The 23,372-nt window shown below is 53.9% G+C and overlaps 1 protein-coding gene across 1 annotated transcript; it reads right to left on the minus strand.

Annotated features, from left to right (window-relative positions):
• Positions 1-194: 194 nt before the first annotated feature.
• On the minus strand, positions 195-22,725 carry PADI6 (peptidyl arginine deiminase 6). Its single transcript, XM_029229614.1, has 16 exons — positions 22,634-22,725; positions 21,732-21,915; positions 19,951-20,023; positions 17,229-17,293; positions 16,613-16,724; positions 15,684-15,809; positions 11,918-12,096; positions 11,562-11,665; positions 7,489-7,600; positions 5,714-5,821; positions 5,357-5,511; positions 4,499-4,655; positions 4,281-4,404; positions 3,116-3,186; positions 1,841-2,002; positions 195-669 (listed from the first exon to the last, which is right to left on the minus strand). Exons 1-16 carry the CDS (start codon positions 22,723-22,725, stop codon positions 436-438), a joined length of 2,058 nt encoding a protein of 685 aa, XP_029085447.1. The 3' UTR covers positions 195-435.
• Positions 22,726-23,372: the final 647 nt, after the last annotated feature.

Raw genomic sequence — 23,372 nt, forward strand, 5'->3', positions numbered from 1 at the left:
GCGTGACCCGAGCCCAACCGCTCCCACCACACGCAAAGACCTTGAAGACGAGGGACAGCAGCTCCATGGTAGCCTGGTCCCCTGCCCCTCCCAGTGGGACAGCCTGACCACAGGTGTCCCAGCTGCTCCGCTTTCCATCCTTAGCCATTACCCCCTGCCCCGAAATGAGGAGTCCGCGGCCAAACTGCAGTGAGAACGACTAGAGCTTTAATGGACATTCAGTAACTTCTCAGTGACCACTTGCCATCTTTTTCCAAGGGCCTCAAGCTGCCAGTATTGCCACCCCACTGAATGCTGAGGGACGGGGGTGGGCAGGGTGAGTAAGGGCTGTAGAACCCTGACTCCAGGCCCCTGAGCAGGGCAAGGGTCAGACACTGTTGAGTGGTGATAGCGGGCCATTCATGCTGGGGCAGGGCTGGCAGCGCTAAGATGGGTCTAGGGCACCATCCTCCACCATTTGAAGGCAAAGGGCACCCGGCGGATGTTGGCACAGGAGCAGAAGTCTCCGATTTCAGTCAGGTAGCAGTCAAAGTCGTTAATGAAGGTGCACTGGAATCCCAGGGGCTCTAGCAACTGGCGAATCTTTTCCTCCAGGCAGCAGGCACCATTGATCTGGGGCCCAAAAGGCTTGGGGATGCCCAGGTTCTGGCCCATCACGACCATCTGTAGCTGTCAGGGAGGCAGTTAGGATGAACAGGGGTCAGAGCCGTGGAAGAGAGGCCCCTGTCCCTCTTCTAAGGAAGGAAGGCCACTGGGCTTAATGCAAGGGAAAACCCAGCTGCCTCTGTGGTTGGGCTAGACCAGGAAAGACAAGCACAGGGTACCCCTCCTCCAAGCCTGTGCTCGGACAGACATCGCCAATCCATCCGAGCAAACTCCACCCCGCTCTGCTTAACCCTCCAGTGACTCCTGATATATTTCTCAATAGCAAAACCAAAATCTTGCCCAGCTGAGGTCTGCCAACTTCTCGGTTGCGTCCTCTACTGCATTTCTCTTGTCCTGGCCTTCTAGTCTTGTCTGTGCCATAATCTTGCCTACCTCTACTGGAATGCTCTCTACGCCCGGCTCTGCCATTGGACTTCTGTCCATTTTTCACATCTTAATTCTAGCATCTCTTCCTCAAAAGCAGCTTCTCCCACCATTACCCATACCTCCCTACTCCCAGGGCCTATGTAGCCTCCTACTGCATGCCCAGAGGGCCTCACTGGTCTTGTAAAAGAGAACCCTGTGCGATTGAACGCGGGCCCTGTGTCCCTGGGGCTCAGAGAAGAGGCCTGCAAGTGTTTAAGGACTTGATGAGCCCAAGTGTCTCAATTCATTCTAAGCACCTACGTGATGGGGCACAGTGGTGAGAGAAAGGTCAGATGTAGGCCACGGTTGGAAGGCTTGGCCTTAGCAGGGCTCTCGCATATACCCACACCCCCAAATTCCCAATTCCTGTTCTAAATAGGGTGCTGCCCAGATACATGGACAGGAAGCTGAGCCCATGGTCTCATGGGCTCAGGGAGCTTGCCCATGGTCTCATGGCCAGCAGACAGCTTTACCCCCTCCACTCTGGTGGAGCCTAGCGTCCCCGTCTGTGAGGTGGGCCCTTGAAGTTGGTCCCTGTTTGTTAGTCCCTGTTTGGCCCAGCCTGGGCCCCCACCCACCTGCTCCCTGGAGGGGTCTTCTCTAACTGGGGGAGAGAAGGGCTTTCACTTCTCTTCCTCTCAGGCGCCACTGTCTGCTGGGCCCCGCCTCCGTAGTCTAGCACCGTGTCTGTCAAGAGACTGGCCAGAGTCGGCCAGACTGCCCCCAGCCCCAGCCCGGGGACACCCAGCCAGCACCCTGCGCCCCTCACCAGGTCAGGGAAGTAGGGCCTCGCGTAGAGTTTCTCGGTCTGCTCGCTGGAGGGGATGTTGGCGATATGCTCCAGGCAGAAGAGCTGCGGGATGTCGATGATGTCCTGCTCCTCCAGGCCCAGCTCCCTTTTCAGGATACTGCGGTTCAGGTCGATGCACTTCTGTGGGGCGGGAAAGGGCCGGGAGGGCAGCGAGTTTGTCGGGTACCGGCTACCAGCCCGAAGCAGCTGCATCTCCTCGACACTGACTGCAGGCGGGGAGCCATGCAGGGCGGGGGGCCGGCGCTCTGAAGTCGGGGCTCAGAGCAAAGGCCTGGTCTCGAGAGGCCATGATCCCTCAGCTCATCAGCGCCAGGGCAGCCCCTAGTCCTAATTCTGCAGTAGCATGGGGCCCCTTAGCCCTCAGTCCTGGCCAGAGTGGGGGACCTGGGCAAGAGCAAGAACAGGTCCTCAAAGCCAGGCACTTGCTCCCATCCTTAGGAAGGGACACCAGCAGTGGACTCCCGGGGCACTTCCCTGCCCAGACCAGCTAACACCCGATGCCTGAGCATCTCCTAGGTCTTGACATAGGGATCATGACCTCACACCCACGGTGCATGTCACCAGGGCTCAGAGATGCTGTTTGGACCCCCACCTGGCTGCTGCCCACCCTGCCGTGCCCGGAGGCCTCCCCTGTTTCAGCAAAGGTCAGGGCACAGAGCTTGCCTTGGCCGGGAGCCATAAGGACTCAGCGGACCAAGCGATTTTGTGCTGACGGGTGACCTTGGACCTGTCATCGTCCTTTCTCCAGGCCGTGGCTTCCCCACTAGAAGGTATTTAATTTCTGGAAAATTTGCTTCTCACAGCCTGTGATTCACATTTTAAGGGACCTGAGGTGCTGGGTGATTCTGACTCTGAGCTGAAGGGCCGCTTCATTCAGAAGTGTTGAGAAGGCCCTGATATGTTCTCTGGTGCCCAGAGCTTCCTAGAGAAGCCAGGGTCGGGGAGGTCTTCTGTCGGGAGGTCGAGCTACAGCACTGTCTTCGGGTCCAACACTAGGTGACTTGGGGTTCAAACCTGGTTCCCCAGTTCATCGGCTCAGGCTGGTGGCTTTCTTCTGAGCCTTGCTATCCTCATAGACAAGGTGGGTTTACTTCATAGGGTTATTTTGAGGATTAGAGTAAGGTATCGTGTGTGATGCTTGGTCATAGTTATTGCTCAGTTAGGGACCCGTTGCCAAGGCGATCCCTGCCTCCCCCTGCCTTTTGGAGAAGGTCCCCAACCCTTGGCCCCTACCTCCACGTAGGCGTTCTGCTTCCTCATGTTTTCATCAGCCAGAAGTTGATTGATGGTATTGGCCTCCCTCCCTGTAGGAAGGAGGAGAGGGCGGGCAGGCCTGTGGGCCAGGGGGTGGGCCAAGTGGTCCAGGGCTGGGCAGACTCCAGTCCTGGGCACAGATGACTGGGTATATTCTCTGGCCAGTGATGACGGTGGGTGGCCTGTCTGGCCTCCAGGGACCCATTCTAGGTCAAACGTCACATGTGGGGACTCAGCAGGGTCCATGAAAGCGCAGGAGGACTTCCACTGCCACAACCGGCCACTCGGTCCCGGGTCGGAGGGGAGGAGCCTGGGATCGGGTCTGAGGCGGGCAGCCTGGACCAGGTGAGCAAGTGCCATCGGCCCCCGCTCACCTGGGCACCTCCATGCCTTCTGTGTACAGCCTGGCTACCTGCCACGTATGATCTTGCCCGGGTTATTTAACTTTGTTCTTCAGTTGCTCCACTTGGCCATCAGCTGGGATAACACAAGGTCTTTGGCGTGTGACAGGTGGCTCATACTCAAGGTCGCCTTCCATAAGCCCTCCTAGAACCATGAGATCCTGGGCCCCACCTCAAAATTTGATCTGAAATTCTGCATTTCTCACAAGCTCCCAGGTGATACTGAAGCTGGTGGTCCTCAGGCCACACGTCGAGAACTTCACCCCCTCCCCCACACTCCCTTTCTAGGTTTCCAGAAGGTTTAGAACAGAACTGCTGTGGCACCAGGCCCCACAATCTCTGCTTGTCCACTTACGTCTTCCTGCAGGGTGACCAGGAGACCCTGAAGTCCCAACACCCAGGTACTTAACCCAACCTTCCCCGAAGACATCCAGACACCAGTGTTGGTAGCATCTGGTTTGTCCCCCACCGCATGGAGCCATCCATGTGTTAAGTTCCCCTTTGCATATATTCTGGCAGCCTCTCAGCCATCCCAGAATTTCTGGCTGATCTGCCTGTCCTGTCCTAGTACCACCAGAATTACCCTGAAAGAGAACAAGATGTTCTAATATGGTACATTTCATGCTTTTATGCTTCCCTAGGATCCTTTTCTATCAGGAGGAACCAAGTAGAAATGGTTCTCTAGAAAGGACATCTGGGACCAAGGAGCTGCCCTCTATTGCGGAGGGGGGGTGTCCCCTTACCATTAGAAAGGAGCTGATCTTTTCTAATCCCTTCAAACAGACGTGCGTCTCCATAGCCTTCCTTCTGTTTCTCCTTGAACAGTTTGTAGCAGGAGCTGGGGCTGGCCAGGAGCAGCCAGAAGTCCTGGGAATCAAAGAACTAGGGTCAGATTCTAGCTTCCCTTCCAGAAGTCTCTGAAAGAGGGTGGGAGACATCCTCACCAGCCCCCAACACAGACCTTTTTGTCCTCCACCTTGTACTGTGCAGGGATGAAGCACATGAACTCATAGGCATGACCGATCATCAGCCAGTCGGAGAAGAGTTCCACCGGGGCCTGGACTTGCTGGGCGTAGAGGAAGTCCCGGAGGGTCTTGCTCAGGTTCCGGCAGTCCTTGCTAAAGGGAAGATGGAAAGAACAGCCCGTGAGCTGGCATGGCCCAGGTTGGCTGCCAACAACTCGGTGAGTGCCAGGCTACCTTCGGGTAACTGGCTGCTCTACCCATTGGCTGGTCCATAGGGGGGTGGGGTGGTTATGAAGGATCCCTTACCACTGTAGAGCACAGGGAACTATATTCAATACCTTGTGAGAAATCATAATGGAAAAGACTATGAAAAAGAATATGAATACAAGTATAACTGAGTCACTCTGTACAGCAGAAATTAACACCACATTGTAAGTCAACTATACTTCCATAGAAATTTTAAAAAGAATCCTTTACTCTGGCTCAACTCAGGACTGAGCCATTGGATTCTGGATAAAGACTGAACCCTGTATTTCCTGGATTTAGATGAGCGGCCACCAAGAAATCTAGCCACACATCTTGTGGCAGCAACATCATGTTGGGTCAATAGGCCAACCAAATTTAGCATGCTTCAATTTAAACCCTGGAATCACCACTCAATGAGTGGTTTGTCTGCTTTTTCTACCCCTAGTCTCCTACATGAATCAAAGACTCAGAGGTCCTGACTTGACGGTTTAAGGTCCAGAGCAGATGACCTGCTGAGTCCTCTGGGAATCAGGTGGGTCCAGGTGAACTACAGGAGTCCCTCCCTTTGGTTTTAAGGCATCTGGCCACTACCTGGCCTCTTGCCTCACCTGGGGTAAAAGCTGCTGCCAATGAGGATCCTGCCTAGAGGGTATTCTTTCCCTTGGGCCTTGACAGGTGGGGACACCATCAGGTTCCCAATGGAATCTATGCTGGCCACCGTATGGTCCTGGGTGCGTTGGGTCATGTAGCCAACCCCAGGGCTCTGGAAGGAGACCCAGCAGGGGCAGGGTGTTAGGAGGGACAGGCGTTAAGCCTCAGTCTTACCCCATTCCAGACTCAGTAGATTCCCACACCCCCTTCCCCCAGAGGCCACCTGGGCCCTCTCCCCTGGCACCCATCACTTCCAGCAGGCACCAGGCCTGAGAGGTTGGACCAAGTTCAGATCAGTCAAACCGAGTCCCCACCAGTGAGTATTTCATGGGGAAATCGTCGAGCTTGGGGAGCCGAGGGGTGTCAAGGACCAAGGAAGTAGTCTTGTGGGGAGCCTGGGTATAGCAGAAGGCCATCTCATCCTGGAGGACACAGGGAAACAAGTTGTGAGTTTCTCTCGCTCCATCAGCTACTTTCCCGCATCCAGTTTTCCAGCCACAAGTGCTCCCTGTACACGGGCCACCTCCAGAGAGCAGGTACAGGGAGAACCCCCTTCTTCCTGCCACCTTCTGCTCAGCCCTCAAAACCCTGCGCAGGCATCCCCCCCTTCTTGGGGATTTTCCCTGGCCTGTCCTTCTGTTCATCGGGTTTAAAACCTGATGAGCCACCTAAGATTCTTCCTCCACTCGTCTCCTGCACCGAATCCATGAACAAGCCTTGTGGGCTTTATTTCCAAAATATGTTCCAAGTGGACTCCTCTCTGGTACTATTCAGGGGAAGCCACCTGGGGAAGACCACCTCTTCCCCCTGTGACTGTCAGGCCCTCCAATCAGCATCTCTTCTATTCCTGCCCCTTCCTAAGGCTGGCGCTCTATTTCTCAGCCAGAGGGTCTTTTTAAAACCTAAGTCAGGGGCTTCCCTGGTGGCGTAGTGGTTGAGAGTCCGCCTGCCGATGCAGGGGACGCGGGTTCGTGCCGCGATCCGGGAAGATCCCACATGCCGCGGAGCGGCTGGGCTCTGAGCCATGGCCGCTGAGCCTGCGCGTCCGGAGCCTGTGCTCCGCAGCAGGAGAGGCCACAGCAGTGAGAGGCCCGCGTACCGCAAAAAAAAAAAAAAAAACAAAAAACCAAACCTAAGTCAGAACGTTCAACTGCCCTGATTCATACCATTCAATGTCATCTTGTTTGGTTTTGGTTTTGCTGCACCGGCGCGGCTCGCGGGCTTTTAGTTCCCCAGTCAGGGATCGAACCCGGGCCCTTGGTGGTGAGAGCACAGAGTCTTAACCACTGGACTGCCAGGGAATTCCCCTCGTCTTGCTTGGGATTGGTTTCTTCTCTTCCTTACCTTTGTGTAAAAGGTCCCCGATAGATGATTTAGCTCTTACCTACCTCTGACAGTAGTTCACTCTGATCTGGCCACACCAGCTTTTCTGTTCCTCACATGGTGGATCTTCAGTCGGCTGTTTCTGTGCCTGAAGGGCTCCTACTTCTAATCCACCCCCAACCCCAATCTTTGCACGGCCAGCTCCTTGCTTCCCGCGTTTGAAGACGTTCCTGACCACGCAAAGCGCCGAGGTAAATCTAGTAACTCACTAGATCATATCATTTTCTTGCTTTCATGGTACTTAGAGTTCTATCACGGCAAGATCAAGGGCAGAAGTCGGCCCCTTTCTCCTTCATCACTACTACTTAGGTCCTCGTCATTTGTGACTACAGACCAGACCTCAAAAGACTGGGCTCGACACTTCCTGCTCAGCCAGGGTCAAGCTGGACCCTGGGGCAGTGCCCCGGGCCTGCCAGCCTGTAGCTGGAGGCATCAGCCCCTCAGACACCTGGGCCTTAGGGTTAGGTGTTCTGTGGTCTCAAACGCGTACATTTTGGAATGGGAGGAGGTTGGACTCTAAGCGTTACCCCTTAGTGGCTAGGACTTGGGCAAGTCATTTCATCTCAGCCACCACTGACCTCCTAAGAACAAAGCCGCCCCTGGTTAGTCTTAGCTCTGCTGGAAGGCTGAACAGAAGCTGGTGAAGTTTGTTGTATGTGCCACACATGGTGTCTCCCCCACCCCTCCCCCACAGGTGGGGGATTACCTGGAGCCACCTGCCCAGGCGGTTGGGGTCCTCGTAGACAGATGCCACCTGGATGTTACTTCTCTCGCTTAGCTCCATCACTGTGTTCACGAAGCCCTGGACCTGCAGCTCTCTGCCACGGGAAATAAGCTGGCTGTAGAAAGGCCTCCAAGGCTCCCCAACTGGTCATGACCTCTCTGTCCCAGGGGAAGGGGGAACCTCCTTCTGGTCAGGAGAAATGATGCCCCTGCCCGTGAGGTAAGCAGAGCTGCTGTCCCCCCACTTCATGGAGCAGCAGCTGGTAAGCTCAGGGTGTGCCTTGCCCGGAATCACTTGGTTTAGCTCATGGCAAAGTCAGGTCAAGAATTGCTAGTGTCTCCTTAAAAAACTAAAAATGGGACTACCATATGACCCATGATTATGCGTCATAATTATGATAATTCAAAAAGATACATACACCCCAGTGTTCATTGCAGCACTATTTACAATAGCCAGGACGTGGAAGAAACCACCTCTGTTGTCCCATCAACAGAGGAATGGATAAAGAAGATGTGGTACATATATGCAATGGAATATTACTCAGCCATAAAAAGAATGAAATAATGCCATTTGCAGCAACATGGATGGATCTAGAGATTGTCATACTGAGTGAAGTAAGTCAGAGAAAGACCAATATCATGTGATCTCGCTTATATGTGGACTCAAAAAAAAAGGTACAGATGAGCTTATTTACAAAACAGAAGTAGAGTCGACGGTTGTAGAAAACAAACTTACGGTTACCGGGGGGAAAGGGGAGGAGGGATAAATTGGGATTGACATATACATGTTACTATAAATAAAATAGATAACTAATGAAGACCTACTGTAGAGCACAGAGAACTCTACTCAACATTCTGTAATAACCTATACAGGAAAAGAATCTAGAAAAGAATGGATATATGTATAACTGAATCACTTCGCTGTACACCTAAAACTAACACAAAATTGTAGATCAACTATACTCCAATAAAAAATTTTTTAAGATTACTAGTGTCAGTCTCCGCTCTCGTGTCCTAAGACCCTGCTTGTCCCTACTCTGCAGTCACATTCCACTCCCTGCCCCAGTGATCTAGGAAATGCCCCAGGCTCTCCTGCCTTGATCTACCCAGAGGGCTGACTCCTCTCACCGCAAGGGGGCTGTACTTTTCTCCCGAGAAGCCAAGAAGCCTAGTGCCCCCTTGAGATGGCCAGCAAGGTTGTCATATTCATATGGTTGGCAGGGGTGGGTCTTGAGCCCTGAGGTCTTAGTGCCATCACGTATAGCACCAGGCTTACAGGTCCACAGTGTACATCCATTCCTTGTTGGAGAGAAACAGTGATGTTTGGGGCTGATGTTGAGATCACCCATTTTACCAGCAGGTCCTCATGAGTTGAATGCCAGCAAGGTCACCATTGGGAAGTGTAAAAAATTTGGATTCTAATCCAGGTCCAAAACTTGAACTGCTATTCCATGCTACTGTTCCAAAGAACCTATTTTTCGATTCTACACAGACAAGACTGCAGGGAACTGGCCAGCCTGATAAGGTCTGAAACAGTCTGAGATGTGTGCTGGGGGAGGAAGTGTAGCCCCAGTCTTGTACACCATCTGTGGCAAAGCTGGATCAAGCCGTGCCTGAATACCACCCTTATGGGAGAGTCTTAGAAGATCAGTGTCTCAACAGATGCCTCCTGTGAGTGAACTTCTGTCTTCAGATACAAAAGACAAGAAAGATCTTATACCTGGATATCAGTTGTCAGCAAAATCCCTCAAGCTCTTCCCTTTTACCTTCTCATTCTGAAGCCTGGCATTCCTCTGTGGACCCAACTTCCTAGCAGCGCTCCCGTGGAAGAGCTATTTTTCTTCTTTGCCTCCACTGAGTCTGGAGGAGGGATGGACGTACTCCTTGCCATGAGGCGCTACGGCCAGGCCACCGTGACCTCTTCAGATCCTTGACTTGACAAGGTCTTATTTCTACCCTCCCATCCTAGTGGTCACACCACCTCTAAGATCAACTGTCCAGTTCCATCACCTCCATCTTCCCTGCTCACTTTGGTCCCTGGGCCAGCAGCTTGATATCACTGTGATGCCTGGCCCTCGACTGCTTTTATTCCCATCACCCCGTGTCTTTTTTCTCCTTATCTAACTTTGAGCCTGTGATGCGTCATGGTAATTATACCCTTATCCTTCCCCTTGGCCTTATCTGCCTGGCAAAACTACAACCCTGCTTAGATTCAGTTCTACGTCTCTTCTTCCCTAGAGCCCGTTACCAAAAATAGTTGGAGAAGAACCACAGTGACGGTCCTCTAAGTTGGCAACTTCAACAGGTCCTTAGCACCAGACAGCATCCTACCGCTAACAGTTCCTCTAGTCAATTTGCTCCTGGAAAGTGGGTGAGCGGTCCTACCTATTAAGGCCAATGTGACCTGTTCGCTTTTTCCCCACCAAGTTTCCCCCTTCTCTGCTGGATCACATCCATTAGCATTATTCTTTGCTTCCCTTAAAAAACAGCCTTCCCTTTCCCAAATCCCCTTCAGACCACTTCTCTGGCGTTTTGCAGAGTACTCCCCTCCCGTTCATTCCTTCGACGCAATTGTGACCCCACCACGCTCAAACCCACCACTCAGGATCACGCTCTGCACAGTGGCCTCCATCTTGCCAAACCCAGTGGGCACTTTATTCTCCTCGGAATTTCCCATGGTTGGCCTCTTACCACGTATCACCCTCCCCTCACCTCCGGGTCTCCGCTCTCCTGGTTTTCATCTGAACTTCTTCCTTCTCAGGCTCCTTTGCTAGGTTCTTGTCTGGAGCCGAGGGTTCGAGGGCTCTAGAGCTCACTTCTCAGGCATCTTCCCAATATATTCCCTCCTCCTCTGAGCTCAGCTAGGCCTGTGGCTCTGAATACCCACAACGTGCCAGGGCCCCCCCATCTCCAGCTGCCAGACTTTCCCTTGAGCTCCAGACACTTAGAAACTTAATGGGTGTCTCTAGCTTTATGTCTCTAGAGCCAAAGCACCAATTGACACCGCCCCCGCCAGGCAGGGGCACCACCATTCATCTCGTTGCATACCCCAAACCCAGGGGACACTCCTGTTTCTTTGCATCCCATCCCTCAGCTAACTTGGGGGCGGGGGAGCCTACCTTCCAAGGAATCCTGAATCTAACCACTGCGCTCCCACCGCCCCGGCCCGAGCCGTGGCTGCGTCTGGCCCACGTGATCTCAATGGCTGAACTGGTTCCTTTTGTTTGTACCTCTGGTTTTCCACGTGGCCGGAGTGGTTGTGCAGGACCCTGGATGGTTTCCCACGGGTTTTACCCGCCACAGTCTTTTCTCCCCTCCTCCAGCCGCATAGCTAGAGATCGTTCCCGGCCTCCCTGCCGTTAGGTGTGGCCTGCGCCTCTTCAGGCCATTGGCACGTGAGCAGAGCAATTCAGGAGCCTTCCAGACTCCAGCAGCAACAAATGGGGGTGGCTTTGCCCGGACTTTGGCTCTTCCCCTTTCCTAGGGGCCAGGCCTCAGAAGTGCCTGTGCTCAGCCTCCATCATAAAGATGAAGCTGCGGCCTCAGGGGAAAGCATTATCACAGCCTGAAAGGAACCAGGGCCCCTGACTGCCACTGTGGGCATCTAGGTGGGAGAAAGTTGACTTTAAACCACTGTCTGGGGGTCCGTTACAGTCCCGGAGGCTACGCCCTAATACGCTGAGGCCCTGCTCACCTTGCCCTGTCGCCCCTCCCCCTTCTCCTGCCTGCTCTCTCCTGGTTCTGCAGGCTTCCCTGCTGTCCCTATAACAATCTCATCCTTACCCCTCCATCCTTTTCCCTGGCTTTATAGCCCTGGATCCTACCTGAAACCATGCTGTTTGTCCGTCTCCCCTTAAGACCAGAGGGGGACTGCCGTGGTCACGGCTCCAGCCCTAGCCTTCTAAGTATCCAAACAAGCATTGGGTGGCTGCCTCAGGTGGAAGGATTTCACATTCCTGGTGAGAAGTCTAATCATCTTTACCCACCCCGCCGACAGACAGGAGAGCCAGCCAGTTATAGAAACGACCCGGCCCAGGCAGCCTGAGGGTTTCTTACCTGCACAGGTATACCTCTAGAGGCATCTGGGTGCTGGAGACAAAGACGCAAGGAGCTACCCGGAACACCACGGTGTCTTTGTACACCACGGTCTCTGGAATCGACTGCGATGTAAGACGAGGTGCTGCTGGTGACCTGGTTCCCCGTCCACCTTCTCCCCCTCCCCCCACCGGGCCTCCAGCTGCTCAGCCCAGCCCACCTCCACGCCCTTACCTGTCCTCTACAGGGCTCTTACCCGAAGGTGACATGACACCCTAGCTCCACCCACTGTGCTCCCATTTTCTGCCCAGCTGTGACAGGTCTCCCTTCCCCCACAGTCCCTGCTCTGAGGGCTGCTCTTCTACCCGGGGATGTACCAGGTCTTGAGACTCTTCCACCAGGGAGGCCGAGTAGGAAATCAAGCCCGAGAAGCTGGCGGATGGGAACTCTAAGGCTTCAACGTAGAAGGTTTCCTCCAAGTCATCCTCGACGGGGGCCAAGTTGTAGGTGTGCTGGTCAGGCCCCAGCACCAACTCGAAGGTGCTAGAGCTGTCTTCTAGGAAGGAGAGAAGGATAGACCGGCTGCTGAAGGAGCCTGGTGCCCATCACCACACCCAATGGCACGTTCCTCAGGTCAGAAGTCGGGCCGGGAGTCCCAGGAGAGCTGGGGTCAAGATGGCTTTTCGGCCCCTAGGTTCCTGGTGTTTAGGGCTTAGTGGACAGCAGGGGTTTGTTCACAAACGGGGGCCAGTTACTCACTCTTCAAAGACCGGTCGGGAGCCGGGACTCAGATAAAAACACCTGCCTTCAAGAGGTGAAGGCTCATGGTGGTTCTACGCTTTGGCCAGACTTGGGGAGAATATCGTAAGCCTTCAAGGTGAGAAGCTGTACAGAGATGGGCTTGGAAGCCTCACCCAAAAAGTCCAACACAAGCTGCGGCCATGGCCTGCTTCACCGGCCCCTTGCTCTGGGTTGCAACACAGTGATCACCCGAGGGGGGCTGTGGCTCACCTCGCAGACTGGCTCCAGGCGGTTCTGCAGAAGAACCTCGTCGCAAGGGCTAGGGGTGGTGGCTGCAGGCTTGGCCTTAGCGGGTGGCAGGGCCAGCTGGACAGCCCCAGCGCTGGGGATGTACCTATGCGGCCTCCTGCTTCTAGTCTGCCTGGAGGCTTCCTCGCTTGCCCTGAGCCAGACCTTGAGGGGGCGAGACCAGATGACCACCCCTTGCGTCCCTGCAGGGCCCCCGCCCAGGGTTCGCAACAGGCGTGCTTGGCGTGCTGTGGGGCTGGACAGTGACTGCCCACCACCTGGTCTCCCTCCAGCTGCCAGGGGCCTTCTCTCGTATCTAGTCGCTTGCGCTTAGGCACAGTTAACGTTTCTTGTGGACTTACTACATGCCGGCACCTGGGGTCGGGGCTCGGACTCATTTGCGGCCTCACCATCCTTTGGGGCAGGTGCTGTAACGATCACCCCCACTATACAGAAAAGGAGGCCAGGAGGACCAGCCACAACACAGTTACCTTTACCCAGAAGGCCCTTTCTGCCTTCGCTCAGCTTGGCTTAACCTGAGCTCTCACCACCTCCACTCCCCAAGCCCCTGCTTGGAACTTGGCTGTCTGTCCATCTGCCCTAGGCTTTGAGGGCAGGTAATATCCTTATCCTTCTAGAGCAGGAGCACCGGGGCACAGAGGAAACACTCCCTTGAACTGTGCTCCTTTTTTCTACCTTCTATGTACCCCTGGGCTTAGAGGTAGGGCAGGTGCCCTTTGATCTTCGATGGCACTTCTAGACCATCTCTTCATTCCTCAAGAATCCTATCCCTTTGAGGGACACGCTATCAGATAATGCCACCTGCCCGCTTCCTCGCTGTACCTGACTACCACCCTTACCATCCTCCGTGGATTGTTCTAGAACTGGCTTGTCTCCACCACTAGGGTGCCGGGTACCATTTACACCATAGACCAGACCATCCAGTCTGCTTCTGCGACCTTATTTCAATGAACTTGAGTTCTGCATCATCTTAGACGCCAATGTCAAGGCTCATGGCTCGGATACCACCTCCAAGACAGATCTGGCGTCTCTTCTTTCAGTCTTTCCAGCTCATCTACAGTCTCATCCCAGCCCCAAGCCTTTCTACACAGCCGATTCCCACCCTCCACCCTCACTCCCCTTTGCACCCTCCTCACGTTCCAAGACCCATTACCTGACCCACTACCCTGCACACGCCGTCAGCTCCCACACCAAGACCTCAACCCTGGCATTCAAGCAGCTGGAGAAAGCCACACTTTCTAGATCTTTTTAGATCTTTCCTAAAAGAAAGATCTTTTAGGATATGATCAAACCTCAGAGGGGGCCTCCGCTGTACTTGGAAACACTATTTTGTGGCCATTAACTCTCCCTCTTCCCATATTCTGAGTACTGTGTATCCATTCCTATAATTTTCTCCTGAAATCTATTTCACCACCTCTGTTGGATGGGTCCCATCTGCACATGGATATGCTGTGTTCTACCATCTTCAGATACTGTTCCCCACCCCCACCCCATGCCCCACCCAGTTATTACCGCCACATACTTCCCTTTATGGCAGACTCCTTCCATGGTCTATGTTCACTGTGCCTGCCCATTTTACTCTTTTTTTTTGGCTGCACTGCACAACTTGTGGGATCTTAGTTCCCTCAGGGATTGAAGCTGGGCCACCGCAGTGAAAGTGCTGAGTCCTAGCCACTGGACCTCCAGGGAACTCCCTACTCTTGTTTATCCCCACTGTTCTTTTTATCCCCACTGTTCTTATCAAGGTCACTAATGACCAGCTTTGAAAACCAACTTTCCCACTGATCTGGGCATCTTAGTCACTCAACAGCACTGGTCATAGTTGATCACTGCTTTCATGCAAGTGTTTTCCTTTTTTTCCTCGAACCTTATGCTCTGGCTTTCAATTTCTCCGGAAATTTCTTAAATTCCTTTGCTCTATCTTTTAGACTATGGCTCTCCAACTTCAGCTCAACTCAGCTTCACCTGGAGGATATGTTAACACAGTGTGCCGTGTTGCCCTACCCTAAATTTTTGAATACTTTAAAAGGCAGGTAGGTAGCTTGAAGTATGGCATCTTGGGCGGGTACACACATCCCTGGCCTCCTGAGCAGGCTCCAAGGCCCATCCAGCCCAGCCCACCTCAGAGTTGCCTGGACATAGTTGGGTTTCATAGGACCAGAACAGCCCTCATGGCCTGAACCAGGCCTAGAGCCACAGTTTCTAAGGCTCATTTCTAGCCCACATGTCAAAGGACCACATACAACCTGGGCTGCCTTTTCTGCTAGTCCCAGGTCACTTCCAATCCAGCTGTGACCTATGTCTGCAGAAGAGATGGAACAGCTGCCTCGGAGCTGAGGCCCCCGAGCATGGGCAAGGAGGGAGCTGCGGCACGCTCCCCCACGCTGGACACAGAGATGGCCCACTGCAAACCACATGCTCCCCAGTTGCCCAGCTGGGGCTAGACTTGGCTTTTAAAGAAAGTAGCGAAGAGTTAAATCTTAATTGAGAGGCACTGAATACTGAACTCGTTTAGGGAAATCCAAAGACTTGTCTGTTGAAGGGTATTTTGCTGGAGTTGGGCACATCCACTGTCTAAGCCAGCAGCCCTCCCCGCTTTCATCTGTAGAATAGGGACATGCCACCTGCCTGCCACACGGTACCTGGGCTGTGTGGTACCTGGGCTGGATGTGCTAGCATAGCTGCCAATCTGGCTTCCCAGCCTCTGAATTCTCAAAACCTAATACAGCCAAGTCTCGGTTAAGAAACAGATGGATTCGCGTGGCAGGAATACTCGGGAGAAGACACTAATCTTTACAAGGCTATAGCCACCATTTCATCTAATGCCCACCTCTCTTCATCCAGCTATGAAACTCCTGTAGGAGAGGCACGATCATCGCCCCCACTGGGGAAAGTGGCTTGGAGGTACAATGACTCACCCACGTGTATAGACTTACTCCATGGTGAAGGTGGCAGCCAGAGGATCCCAGGGACACAAGTCCGGCTTTAATAGACCCTGACCTGTTGCTCTCGGTCCCCAGCTGGCTTCTGACGGGGACCCTGCCGGGAGCAGGTGTGGCCACAACTGGCCCTGGCATGTGGAGAAACACTCACTTTGTGGCCGGTAGACTCTTGCCTTCTCCGACTCTTCCTTGGAGGTGTGGAGAACCACCCGGCATTTCTTTAAAATGCAGCTGGGTCCCTGAACTCTCAGTATCATCTGAGACAGACTCTTTGTTTCTGAGAAAAAGACAAGGCAAAGATTCAGGGGCTTCTGGAGGCCAGCACTCCAGGGATGGAGGGAGCAGTAGGGTTGGGGTAGAGGGGCTTGTATCCTGGAGCACCGAGGACACTGTGCCTCCCGCTCTGGCCTAGGCCTGCATCATTGTCTCTGCTACTTGCTGCACATATGGCTACAGGCAACTTGCCACAGCTGGGGCCCACTCTGAGTGAGGGTGGCATCTACCCCGTCAGTTGTAAGGGGTAGATGATCCCCACAAACACCTGGAACAGGGCCTGGCATGGTCAGTTCAGCGTGCGTTCCCCTCCAGCCTTGGTGTGAACCAGGAAATCCCATTCTACTGCTGGGACCTGGAATCTACGTCCAGACCACATGTCAGGACCAGATCCAAGAGGGCTTTGGCTAGGACACTCAGGGTCCTGCCCCAGGCTACAAGAGGGTTTTTAGGAAGGGTCTCGCCTACCCCTTGTGTGTCTTCATTTAGTCTTCTCAACCACCTGTGATGGCCGTTTTATCATCCCCATTTTACAGATGGCAAAACAAGACCAGGGAAGTTAACATACTCAAGTTCATGGCCGGGAAGTAACCTGACATCAGAGCCTGTGTTCTTGCCAAGGGGCCCCTTTCTGCCCAGTTACACGCTTCAAGCCATTAAGCCATTGAAAAGAGACTTGATGGGCCCAGAGCAGGGACATCAGCCTGGAATCTGGGCTTGCTGAGGGATGGAGCAGTGAAGCCCCAGGGGAGGCAGAGCCCAGGGAGGAAAGTGGGTGATGGTCCTTGGTCAGCGGCCAGTTCTCACCCTCCGTAGAGAACACCTTGCTCTTCCTGTCCACGAGCTGGTGTGCGTCAGCAGGGCTGCAGTTCACAAGAAGGATAGCACCCCAGCCCTTGGGGCCCCAGACCCAGTTTTTCTGTAAAGAAGACAGGAATGTTGGTTCAGGCAGAAGCCAGGTTAAGTCCTTGGCTTTGCAGATGCTACTCCACCTCAGGGGCAGAGTCAAGCCTTTCTCCAGGGCGACAGGGACCTCTAGATCAGAGTTTACCCACTCAAGTACCTACAGGGACAGGACAGTAACATCAGGTAAGCGGGCTGAGGGGAAGGCGGAGATCTAGATGTGGGTTACCAGTTTCCTACCTTTGCTCAGTGTCAGGGGAGGAGGGGTCTGGGGCAAACTGGAGGAGACATGTCCCATCTGAAGGGGGCAGCTGACCCTCCGGCCTTGTTGGTTACACGAACAGGCTAAGATGGGAGACTAGTGCCACCAGACATTCTAATATTTTGAAAGAGCTAGAAATTGCCATCATCAGTGCTGATTTGTATAGTAGCCACTTGACACTATGAAGGCCAAATTGAGTCTGTGGGCCAGATCTGGCTCCTGGGCCCCTGGCCTGCTTCCTATCCCTGGCAGCCTCACCTTAGCCTGTTTGTCATTTGTCTCGAAGTGCCCACTGCGGTAGACATCCACGTCCAGGGAGAGCTCTGCAACAGGAGGGAGAGGTCTCAACCATCTAGACCAGTTGGATGCAGCCTTGGAGCTGTAGGTAAGTACCCAGGGCTGCCTAAGGCTGGTATCAGGGTCCTCTAGCCTTTGGGGCATGCTGCCGGCTTGGAAGAAATTCCTCAGAGGCAGTGTCTCGTGAGCAAGCCTGGAGAGGCCCAGGTATTCATGTATCTCCCCCAACCTCCTGGGAGGCCACAAAACAAGTCCACTGTGGTCATGACACCACTTGTGCCTCTTGGCTTCTTGCCAGGTGATTCCTACTTGGAAGGCCCTCCTCCCCAGCCTCTGGGAAAGCTCTTGGCCCCCTAGGACACAGCCAGGGCTCAATACATGGCGATTCCAAGCCCCTTTAGAGCTTGAGGATCTAGGCTTCTGCCCAAGTATCACCACAGAGGCTCCTTCTGGGTCTTTACATCCCACTTTCCACCACTCCCCACCCTGCTGACCACTGCGTGGCTTCACCCTGGTCGTATTTTTGTTCATAACTCTTGACATTCGGCGTGCTATTTCTCAACTGGAATGTCAGGGCCAAGGGAACAGACCTCGTTCACTGCTGTCCACTCAGCACCTGGCACGGATGCTCAAGGATGCCCGTCACCAAGCAGGTACTGTTCTAGGTCCTAGGGATACAGCAGCGCACAGGACAGGCCCTATCTTCTTTGATCTTAGGATGTATGTGTGCGTACTCACACACACATGTGCCAGTGGCAAGGGGTGAAGAAATAAGTAAAATACACATTATGTCCAATGGTAAAATGCCACAGGGAACAAGGGGGTGGAGGGGGTGTCTCAGTTTTGGATCAGAAAAGTCTTCTAAGTGTGAACAGAGACCTGCAGGAGGCAAGAGAGTGACCCATATTAGTATCTGGGGTAAAAGCAATTAGAATAGGAAGTGCATGGTGGGAAGTTCAAGGGTCAGAGAGGCCAGTGTGCCTAGAACAAGATGAACAAAAGAGAAAGAGGCCGTGGGTTAGAGGTAGCGGAGGGGCCAGCTGAGGTAGGTTGTGTAGGTAACGGTGATGCCAGCTTTAATCTGAGGGTGGGCAAGCGGTAGGAGGCTTTGATTGGGAGAGACGTCATCTGATAGCCTTTTAGAGAGGTGCCTCTCTGGGGGCTGAATTGAGACTGGACCTGTAGAGGATCAAGGATGGAGGAGGGAACCGCACTAGGGACCTGTCGGTGACCCAGGCAGAGATGACCATGCCTCGGACCAGGCTGAGAGCTTTGGTAGTGGCTGGTGGCTGGATTCGAGCTAGACTTAAGGCAACACTGACAAGATTCATGATCAACACGGGCTAAGAGAAAAGTAAGGGCGACACCAAGGGCTTGGGCCTGACCAGCTGGAAGGATGGAGCTTCTAGCACGATGTGGGAGACTACTAGGAAAGAGGCACTTGGGGGTAGAGGGAATCAGTTCAATTTGGGGTGTATTAAGTTTGGTTCAGACTCCACGCTTCCCATGCAGGGGCGCCGGTTTGATCCCTGGTCAGGGAACTAAGATCCCACATGCCAGCGGGGTAGGGCCAAAACAATAGATAAATAAAATTAAAAGGAGAAATGTTGATCTGAAAATTGCATATCGCTTTCTCTGAAACACTCTCCTAGGGTAATTTGATCTGGTTTAACATATAGGAAAACTGCCTATCACTCTACGTATTCAACAAATGTTACCTGTTATTATAAAAAAAAAAAGGTTTGAGACATTGGTCAGTCAGTCAGGAAGCTAGGGTGGTGAGTAGACCCCCAAGTTTATGCGCGATGCTGGGCTAGAGAGTTTTGCGAGTCACCTGTGGGCTGTGTGTAGAGCCACGTGACCGGCTGCCTGAGCCCTGCAGCACTGCGCTGACAGGCGGGGTCGGAGGGTGTGGCCAAAGGATCCAGTGCAGGGATCTGAGAAGGAAAGGCCAGCTGCAGAGGGACAAAGCTGAGTGCAGGGTCCCTAAGTGGCTCAAGAAAGGACCACCAGTGTTGTGAACACCGAGGACAGGTCGAGGAAGAGGACGAGAATAGACCACCGAACTGAGTGCGGTAGAAGGTGTTCAGGGGCTCGATGAGGACAGCATTGGTGGTAGGGGTCTGGTCTGAGCAGGTTCAAGGGCAAGTGAGGAGAAACTGAGAATGCAGAGAGGTGGGGGAGTGGAGTTTGAAGACTACATAGAATCAGGCCTAAGAACAGACACTCTAGCTGGTTCCTTAAGAGAATAGGCATAATAACTTGTTCCTATTAAGGGAATAGATATAGTTTGTTCTGGAACAATCTAAAGAGGAGGGCAGGAGGGGTAGTGGCTTCCTACATCAGTGAGAACTGCTGAAGGAATGTTATTGAATGAGAGGGGAAAGAGTCTGGTATGGTTAAGATTAACTTGGGACCAGACACGTCATCCATTGCAACAGAGGAAGCGGAATGTAGGACCCTGACACAGGTAGCTGGATGACGTGAACACATGGGGTCCCGATGGCCTCTGTTCTGGTCAGAGAATGAGGTCAGCAGTGAGCTTTGAGGGACCATGGGAACGGGTACTGTGTGAATCCATCTGTGACCCACGGGAGGCATCTCGTTACAGGCAGAGCCCCCTTCAGCCCCTCTCGCCTCTGCAAAGCCCACCCCTCCTCTCCAGGGCTGGGAGCACACTCACCAATGCTCGTGAGGTAGAGCACAGCTGTGGCCATGGGGACATCCTCATTGTGCTGGTAGTAGGAGACCGAAACCTGTGGAGACAGCACCCAGCACCCATGGGAGCATTAGAGGGCAGGGGGGCCAGAGCAGGACCCTGAGCCATGTACCTGTGTCTGGCCGTTTGACCTTGGTCTTGAGTTACAGTTTCTGAGCTTCCGGTGCCTTGCTGTGAGCCAGTACAGAGTCACCGTACTGTAATAACCCCCGTGTATAACATGCTGTGACCCTCCAGGCCCTTCCACACCGAGGCCTCACAACAACCCATCCAGGTGGGCTCTACCCCCAAGAGAGATCGAGGGACTAAATCATTCAGCCAGAAAAAGGGGTGGCATAGAATTTACAATCTTGGCTGTCCAGCTCTAGAGGTCAAGCTTTAAGTCACACTATACATCCTCCCCACTCTTCCTGCCCCTCCTGGGACCCCACCTGTTGCCCCATGAGATGGGTCATGAGGATGTGGGGCCTCCAATGGGTTAAGCTGCCCAAAAGGAAGCAGGACACTGGGGCGGGATAGTCTTTCCTGTGCCCCACACCAAACTCTGCTTCCAGAGGAGTCTTTAGACAAAGCCCTGCCTTTCAGCCACTGGCCTTGACCACAGGCCTTCACCACGAACCACGGAACTAGCCATTAGCTGGGGCCAGGAGTAAGCATCTCACTGTTGATGGTGCTGGAGGCTGAGCCCTGGGCAGAGAACACGTCTCAGCTCCTCTAGGCTCAGCTGGGCCACATCACAGCCTCCACCCTTATCTGTGAGATGCTCAGTCTTACCTAAGTGTACCACCTGCCTGTTAGGGAGTTGCCTGCCCTGCGCACAGAGTGTAGGGAGGGGTGTGTACTGCCCTCAGTCAGCCCCACTTAGTCCTCTGCTAACTACCCTCCAGAAAGTTCTGCCAACACGAGTCCCCTGGTCCTGAAAGTGCTTCCTCAGCTGTTCTCACCCCTCAGCTTCACATTGGAGTCACCTGGGAGCTGTGAAGCCCCAGAGGTTGATTTGATGGGCAGGGGGTGTGGCCTGGGCATCAAGTGGTTCTAATCACTCAGAACCACCACTAACCATTCAGACTCTGATGAGCCTGTTTTACGAGGTGGAAGGGCACCTCTCCCTCACAGGGGCTCCGTTGGGGTGACAGCCTGCCCAGGGGAAAGGGCACGGACTTGGGCTTAGATCCTGGACCTGTCCCACAGTAGTTATGCTATTTAGGTTTACAGGGGTCTCTCTAGCTCTGTTTCCTTGTTATGTAAAAGGAGGTAATGCCAGCCTCTGGAAATTCAATTCATGATACCTAGTGCTCAGCGTTGAACTCAGCGTAGCTCTTGAGGTTCATTAAGAGGCTGGGAGATCAGTCTTAGCCAAAAAGCCCATTTGAGTTCTGCTGCTGAAACCTTTTAAGCCAGACTTCAAAAGCAGCTAATTTGGAAGCTGGTGTCGTGGTCAGAAGCACATATGGAGGAGACAGACATGCTTGAGCTCGAATCCCTGTTCAGCTGATTACTGGCTTGGGCAGAGCACTTCCCTCACTCAGTGCCTCAGTTTCTTCGTCTGTAAAATGGGGTCACGGAGTGCCCACCTCACAGGTTTGCTGCGAGCACTGAGTAAGGTCAGATGTGCAAAACATTTGGCCCTGAATTTCTCATAGACTCAGAGCTCAGGAAACATCAGCTGTTAGAAGGGAGACCCCAGGGGTCGTGTTAGCTCCATCTCCTGGGGGAGTCCCCCTCATCTTCCCCCCAAGACCTACCTTGCCCTTGTCGTTGGCAGAGCTGGGGGACGTCATCCCCACCAGCACATTCATGGGATGTGACAGGGGCCACCAGTTCATGGCAGCCTCCTCTCCGATCTTTACTGGGTCTGTGCCGTAGATTTGGACCACGACTCCTGGAGAGCTATCGACGGTGAAGGACTCGCACTGCTGCGGGGCACACCTAGGTAGCCCGGCAGGGAGACAGAAGTTGGGGCACAAGAGCCTCACCTTCTCGGCCTAGAGTGCAGCTGGTGCGGAGGGGAGTGCCCCCCCAGCCTCTCAGGTGCTGAGACACCCTAACTTACGGTCAGGGCAGTTTTGGGGTCCTAACACAACTTCAGCCTTACTCTTACCATGCCCTGCTCCAAGGACCCCCATGTCCCCCCTCCGACAAGCTCCAGCCCAGACCCCATTCTCCCACCAACACTCTAGAAGTTACCAAGCTATTGATACATCTTATTTATAAACTCCTGACTTCCAAGGTGGGGAGAGCCACTTGTCTCAGCCACGAGGGATCCCTACAGGGGAAAAACATTGGGAGGTCTGTGCCGTGACCTGGGGGAGACATGGCCTCGTAAGTCACCTCCCCACCGAAGCTCCAGCTCACGGGAGCCTCCCTCACTCAATCTTCACGGCTGCCCTGGGAGCCAACCTCACCCCCATTTCACACGTAAGGGGACCAAGAAGGGGCAAGGCTCTTGCTTCTAAGGCCCCACAGCCCATGAGGGGCAGAAGGAGGACTGGGGGGCCCTTAAAGACCCAAACTGGGCTCCCTGAGATGAGGCAGGACAGCAGGGTAATATACGGAGAATGGAGGTAACCCCCAACTCCCGCATAATCCAAGGGCAGCCTCAGGAGGGCAATGAGGCACCAGCCCGGCCCCGCCCCCAGCTCCTCACCCATTGACATCCAAGTAGATTTCCACGCCCTGCACACAAATGGCATGGGCAGGGCTGTCCAAGGACAGATGGACAGTGCTCTGGAAGGACATGGCACGGCCCTCCAAGCTGACCGCCCCCAGACCTGCTCAGCAGCCCTCACACACCGGCCTCGAATAACCCTGGGGCTCCCCCATCGCCCTGCCCTCTTATGGGCTCAGGGCCTCTCCAGCCCGCCCCCTTGTTAAGCAGTTACCCAAGTGTAACTGGTTTTCTCCACGCAGGTTTGCTGGGAAGGGAGGTGCCGAGGAGCAGCTGGGGTCAGAGCCTGTGCATCACGAATTTATGAAGCACCTAGTGCCTGCAGACCCTCGGAGGCTGAGGCTGGCTTGGCTGCCTACGTCTCCAGCCTCCAGCTGGGAGCAAGAGGGGCTCTGGGAAGCTGGTGCCTGGAACTGGTCAACCTGGCGATGGCGCTGGAGGCTTAACTCAGCTGGAAGCTCTTAGGGGCAAATATCTGTAGGGGGTGCATGGGGCAGTGGTCAGGAGGGGGGCACGTGGCAGCACCTCTAGGCTCTGGAGCCTGGATTCTAAAGTGTGTGTTTCTTGGAAATTGATGAGTGCTGGACCAGTGGTCCTCAGCACTCTGGTGGTTGCAAAAATGATCCAGGGATGGGGGCTTCTTTTTTTTTTTTTTTTTTGCGGTACGCGGGCCTCTCACTGTTGTGGCCTCTCCCGCTGCGAGCACAGGCTCTGGACG

The sequence above is a fragment of the Monodon monoceros genome, unplaced genomic scaffold (assembly GCF_005190385.1).
Source record: "Monodon monoceros isolate NGI ecotype Baffin Bay Population unplaced genomic scaffold, NGI_Narwhal_1 Super_Scaffold_18, whole genome shotgun sequence".
Classification (NCBI taxonomy): Eukaryota; Metazoa; Chordata; class Mammalia; order Artiodactyla; family Monodontidae; genus Monodon; species Monodon monoceros.

Excerpts from the sequence above, each read along its gene's own strand:
- PADI6 (XM_029229614.1), bottom strand. The coding sequence starts at position 22,725 with ATGTCCTTCCAGAGCACTGTCCATCTGTCCTTGGACAGCCCTGCCCAT. Across the intron at positions 5,512-5,713 it reads TCCCCATGAAATACTCACTG|AGCCCTGGGGTTGGCTACAT; the intron begins GTGGGGACTCGG and ends GTCTCCTTCCAG. Across the intron at positions 4,656-5,356 it reads GGCAGCAGCTTTTACCCCAG|CAAGGACTGCCGGAACCTGA; the intron begins GTGAGGCAAGAG and ends TCTTCCCTTTAG.